At 41.2% G+C, this 6194-nt stretch overlaps 1 protein-coding gene across 1 annotated transcript in view; it reads right to left on the bottom strand.

The window, feature by feature from the left end:
• piezo2b (piezo-type mechanosensitive ion channel component 2b) overlaps positions 1 to 6194 on the bottom strand; it is a 129474-nt gene that overhangs the window by 16435 nt on the left and 106845 nt on the right. The window contains exons 36-41 of the mRNA XM_008279680.1: positions 5404 to 5571; positions 3970 to 4638; positions 3427 to 3685; positions 2757 to 2936; positions 1290 to 1599; positions 473 to 605 (exon numbers count right to left, since the gene is read on the bottom strand). Of these exons, the coding sequence (XP_008277902.1) occupies positions 473 to 605; positions 1290 to 1599; positions 2757 to 2936; positions 3427 to 3685; positions 3970 to 4638; positions 5404 to 5571 (1719 nt within the window). The remainder of the gene's footprint in view (positions 1 to 472; positions 606 to 1289; positions 1600 to 2756; positions 2937 to 3426; positions 3686 to 3969; positions 4639 to 5403; positions 5572 to 6194) is intronic.

Raw genomic sequence — 6194 nt, 5'->3', positions numbered from 1 at the left:
CTATTTGTTTTATTTTTCTATAATTTATAAATTAGCATGTGTAGGTCCAGTTCTTAAGTATTAATAACAAAACAAATTCAAACAAAATCACACAAAACAACGGGAGAAAAACCTCGGATTTGAGTTACTGCTCTCGACACAATATCTCAGAAACCACTCGTTCCATTATGATTAAATTTAGAACAATAACATGTTTTAATTGTCTTTTGCAGCACTTACACAAAGAACACTGAATGGCCTGCCGGGAATCCTGTAATTAACAATCTAAATTTAGGCCTCTGAGAGGTTTTTATCTGCTGTATCACTGATGTGATTTTCCACTGAGCATCTTACATCATCCATCCAGAATACTTGCTGAGCAACACTTCTCATCAATGCCATCATCACGTCAAACTTTCTGGTATGAAAACATCTCAAAGTGTTGGCCAGTAAGCAGCTGTGGGTGGAGTTTAATAGACCAACTTCATGTTACCGTTTTATGGCGAAGGCTTTTGCTTTGAAGAACTGCTCCCTCAGTTTCTCTATGATCATCTGTTTGCGGGTCTTCTGATGGACGCTGGCCTCGCTGCCGTCCTTGCGGCTGCTGTTGTGGGAAGCGGTGCTTCCTGTGGAAACAATTTACATTTTGAGCTGTAAATGAAGCGTGAAGATGCAGCCTGAGAGTCATAAGCACAGTACTAACCTAAGGGTTAAGTCTGGAGAGCACAGGGGATAGAGTTTGTGACACACAGTCAAAGACGTTCTACTATTTAATGTTGTTATTATCAATATTGTTTGAAGAATTATGGTTGTGCTTACCACGTAATTTCCTCATTCAATCCCATATTTTACACCAGTTGTCTTCTTCCAATAAAGCCCTATATAATTCATACCCATGCCAACTTTTGATTTATGATGAATTTTATTTGGTGCATAGTTTCTTCTGGCTGGGAATTGCATCAACAAGTGACAAAAGATGGTAACGCATGTGTTACTGGTCAACTGGAAATAATAGACAAAACCCAATAGTGCAGTGAGCTTTCTGTCAGGGTCCTTCACTGAGAAAGAAAGCTGCACATTGTGGCTGCTCACAAGATATGAAGTAATTTTAGACATGGTATTTTTGGTCAAAAATGTAAAAAGAAACATCTTCCGTCAGCTCTTTGTGTCATTTCCAGCTAAAAGAAATCTGTTGGTTAAAAAAACAATCCACTAGAAATCAAACTTTGGTACGGCTGTAAATAATTTGGGGTTTAACTGTGTATACACCAATAAAATAACCATTTAGAACAACAGAGCAGAGCCTTCACCTCTCTTGGACCTTGCTGATGAATGGAGGGATCGATGAGAAAGCGAGCCTCCACTGGAGCTCGTGCGTCGCTGGTAGGTCTGCTGCTGCGGGAAATGCACCTGAACGTGTCCTGAATCTATGGAGGTCCCGAAGTTTATAGACCTCATGGTGTGAGTGGAGCTTCTCCTCTCGTTGAAGAGCGACGAGGCAGGTTCGGACTCCTTCTCGCTCTCCTCCCTGTCCTTCTCTTTTCCTTCATCCTCAGACTCGCTCTGACGAGGAGCCTCTTTCTTCTCTTTGGGGTCGTCTTCGTCCCAAAGCCCGTGGCACTGGAAGGACAAAGAAAAGGTGATGAAATGGAATGAGAAACTACGACAGAGAGTCCAAATGCATGAAACATTTGGAGTGAAAATCCATGCTGTGAGTGTTGCAGAATGTTCGTCCCAAAAATGCTAATTTTGTGAATCAATCAATCAATCAGACTCTATCTGTGTAGCACTTTTCATGAAAGTGCATCCATCAAGATTCAAGGGTTAAATAGCAATTAAATACTAACTGAGCACTTTATTAGGACCATTTTATGTGAAGTAGCTTTATCACTTATTTCTCAAAACAACTGTGTGCTGCAGTTTTTAGAAAACTCCATGAATAAACAGTGAATTTGACGACTATTGTGGTTCCCTAAAACACACTGGAGGGTACCAAAGGTGTTATCTTAACAAAAAAAGAAGCTAAAATTACAAAAAAAATTGAAAGCTTTCAACCGTAAAGACAGAAAAAAAATGTCAGATTTTTTAATTTTCTGAAGGCCTTTTAACTACACATCTATGAAACGCATTATATATATAATGCCTTATGCTTCATGTCTCATTTAACAATTTGCCAAAAAATAAACTACTTGTGCCAGAATCTGTTAAAATCCCAAAATTCTTCACTCCTCATTGCAACTACGAAGCCATTCGTCACTCAGCTGTGACCAACAATCAAGTGACAAAAGGTCTGACAATTAAAAATGTAAATAGTAAAATATCTATTGATATGATTTACGATTATATTTATTATTGTTTTGTATAAAATATATGTTATATTGATTTTTTAAAAAAGTGAGTTTTTACAAGATTGAATTTCCCTTCTGGGATAAATAAAGTATTGTTTTTCATTTCATTATGACATTGTAACTGTGTCATACTGCACAGAAAACAGTTTCATGTTCTCTCTTACAGTCATGGCTGTGCTGTTTTGATAGAGGTGAAGGATTTTGTACTGCACTCAAAAATGAGCCCAGAGTGAGTAAAAATGTGAAAGGAGCAGAAAAAACATACAGAAGCTGCTTCAGAAGTTCAGAGGATTAGCATGTGTAGGTGTTCTAATGAATTTGCAGCTGGATGAAGAACTTTTTGGACTACACTGGATCTCTATGCTGATTTTATACAATCTGCTGACAATAATAAAAGCAGACGTCCACGTATTCTGTGTTTTCACACACCTTCAGAATGGACCGGTGGAAGAACAGAGCCAGTAACTGGACCAGGTCATAGTGAACGTAACCATCTTTCTTCTCCACACCGATGATGTTAGGAGGGTAATATGGTTTGTTCTTCTCTAGCTTGTGCTGGTTAAAGGGGAAGAAGCCAAACTGGAAGAAGTACTTGATGACGATGGTGACCTGCAGGAAAAACAACATCAGTGAAGCTTTCAGAACAACAAGACAAACCGACACAACAGAAAATTGTGTTACATTTGTGCAACAAATCAATACTGTTATAGTCAAAAACTAAATTTAAAAAAATGAACTGAATCCTGTGGTACTGTGGATGACTGAAACAATTTAGTCAAGGTCCATACTGGAGCTTTATTCTCCAACCAGACATTCAACATTTCAAAAATCCGGCGAAGGCAGCAGACACCCTGGACAGGCCCTGGACAATTTAGAATCACCAATTAACCTCAACATGTTTTTGGACTGTGTGGGAGGAAGCCAGAGAACCGGGAGAGAACCCACACTGCACGGGGAGAACATGCAAACTCCACACAGAAAGATTCTGGGTGTCTTCACCGCGACGCAAACAGGGGATCATTTCCAAAATACTTACAGAATAATCTGAAATACAACACATGAACTGAATAAAGCTTGCACATATTTAAAAATGCTGCACCTCTGTGTAGACGATGGCAGTCATCCAGTAGCGCTTGCTGGGTCGAGGCACCGACAGCATGGCCCAGAGGAAGATGGTGATGGGAAGGACCAGAGTGACACAAGAGGCCGACACCATGTGGTTGATGATGATGACCAGGTAGCAGACGAACTCGGAGTGCGCCACCAGCATGTTGTAGAGGGCGTAGCAGAGCTGCAGGATCAGAGGCTGGCCGCGGTAGAACTTTTCTGACTGGTCCAGCTCCTCGTCATAAAACATCCTGGACAGACAGACGGAGGAACTGATGAAGTACTACGCAGATATTGCTACTTGATTATTCACTGATTCTGAAAAAACAGGGCATGGAGAATAGGTGGACTTTTCCTTTAAGTATTAAAGGAAGGTCTCATATGGTGAAAATACATTTTTATTGTGTTTTTCCACCCGGAGGTGTGGACAAGCTGGCACGAATTGCATTGCACTGCTACACAAACTTACACTGTGCAAGTTTGAGGACCAACAAGGTGTTATTCTTAAAATGAACTTGCAAATTTTTGAACTTACTTGTTGAGCAGCAGATCGCTGGCGGTCAGCTCAGTGGTCATTGAGGGCAACATGATGTCAGACCTGCTGTCTGAGCGGCTGTCGGAGGTCATCAGCATTCGCCTCTTCCTGTCCTCCATGTCGCTCTCGTCGTCGCTAACCTCCAGACGGTCAAAGCTGACGGCTTTGCTGTAGCTCGGAGGCACATCGGCGTCAGACGTCTTGGAAGCATCTGTATCAGCAGTGTAGAAGAGCCCCGTCTGGGATTCTGTCTGCATGAAGTCCTGCTGTCCTCCATCCTCACTCTCAGTGATGAAGTCGTTCTCCTGACCAGAAGGGCCAGACTCCGTCTCCTCCGGCCTCAAGGAGGGGCCCTCGTCTGGACCAAAGGACTCCCATGGAGCCCCCTCTGTTTCCTGGTCCTCTCGTACCTCCACTCCCTGCAGTCCCTCCTCACCTTCCTCACCCTTCTCACAGTCTTCCTCCTCCTCCTCCTCCGGCTCCTCTTCTTTCTCCACAGGTTCTTCACTACTCCAGGGTCCACCCTCAGCATCCTCACTCTCATCCAGCTGTTGGGATTCCCAGGGAACCTGCTGCCGCTCTTCTCCCTGATCCTGCTCATCCTCCACTTCTTCTATGGTGTCTGTAGTTCCCTGTCTGGAGTAGAGCGTGACGCACTGGGTCGCCTCACTGCAGACGACAAAAAAAGACATTTAGGTCTGACCATTTAGATTGCTAAAACTATTAAACTGTTATCTGAAACTGAATTGGTTTCCAAGTCATGGGGAAAGCACATGTACAGAGATGCACTGAAATCTTTATTACATAGAAGCCGTACAAAATTCTTTTCATTTCTAACCATCCACTTGACTGACTACAATTACATTTTTTTATGCTGAGCCCTACCCACGGAAAAAGACATTTCCTTCTGGTGAAAACTTTAACTATTTACTTTAAACCTCCTGTTTAGCAATTAAAATCTGCAAACAGCAGTTAATAGATTGAAAAGATGAGAGCCTCATACAACGCAGAAGAGGCTTAGAAACAGAAACACTGTCAGAAGGTCAATATTTCACATTTAAACAAACAAAATAATAATGTTTATATGCTGTCAGAGAATGCTAAGAAGAGGAATTGAAGTAAAACTGAAATACGTCTCAATGAACACTGAAACAAGAAGTGAATATTTAGAACCAACCCTAAATAAGAGCGAAGCAGCTGCTGAGAAGGAACAGACAAACATGACAAAATCACTTTTCATGTCAATGTTTTTGGGTGTAATCCTTATTTAGATTATCTTTATGGTTTCTGACAGATTGCAACAAACAAAAGTCGTGCACTGACTCAGCTGAAGTGAAAAAAATAACAGCGATGAGAACAAGAGTCGGGAGATGCAATGATGTCGTTCATGAGAGTGAGACAGGTGTGTACGTGGACGATGCAGAGGCCAGGCACCTGGATATGAAGCTGCTGCCGCTTTCCACTGATGAGTTGGACACGTCCAGGCCGTACATCTTACGTAGTTTGGGCCTGGCACGCTCGCTGGTTTTTGGAATGAACTCTGCGTCCAGGTCTTCCAGGGTGGATTGGCGAGAAAACAGTGTGGTGGCCTCAGTGACGGCGCTGATAGGTGACGGATGCGATGATCAGGGGGTGAGAAGGATGAGATGGATCAATGTTATGTCACAAAGATAGGTGATATTCTGAGTAATAAAAGCATTTAATCCTACTGTCCTTGTCACATTATTGGGGGAAAAAAACAAACAAAGATGCAGCAAAGAATTTAGATGAAGTGGCTCAACGTGATGAGAATGACTTTTCTTAATGTCAGCTATAAACATGTTAAAGGGTCGTTCACTTCAATGAAAAATAAATTCTACATCTTTCCTCAATAGAAACGAATGACATGAGCTGCAACGCTATTTATGCAATTCATCATCTCTCTTCAGAAACACTGCACACCTGAACCACAACACCTGTCTATGGGTTTAAAGGTAATTCTGTCTTTTAAAAAAAAAGTCAAAATGACACTAGAAACTGTAAAAAACAGCAAGAATTATAAGATTTAGTTTAGTTTTGTTGAACAATTAACCAAATCTAAGCTTGAGGTCATGATAATTTAGAATAGAATAGAAATGTGCAATATCATCAATGACCATGCTGTGCAATATTTTTCTAAATTCATACTGTACATATAACTTATACTGTATACATAACTTATCTTATTTTATGCTTAAATCTCTTCT

Source organism: Stegastes partitus, unplaced genomic scaffold, assembly GCF_000690725.1.
Source record: "Stegastes partitus isolate 25-593 unplaced genomic scaffold, Stegastes_partitus-1.0.2 Scaffold167, whole genome shotgun sequence".
NCBI lineage: Eukaryota > Metazoa > Chordata > Actinopteri > Pomacentridae > Stegastes > Stegastes partitus.
This window is presented reverse-complemented; position numbering and strand designations above follow the sequence as displayed.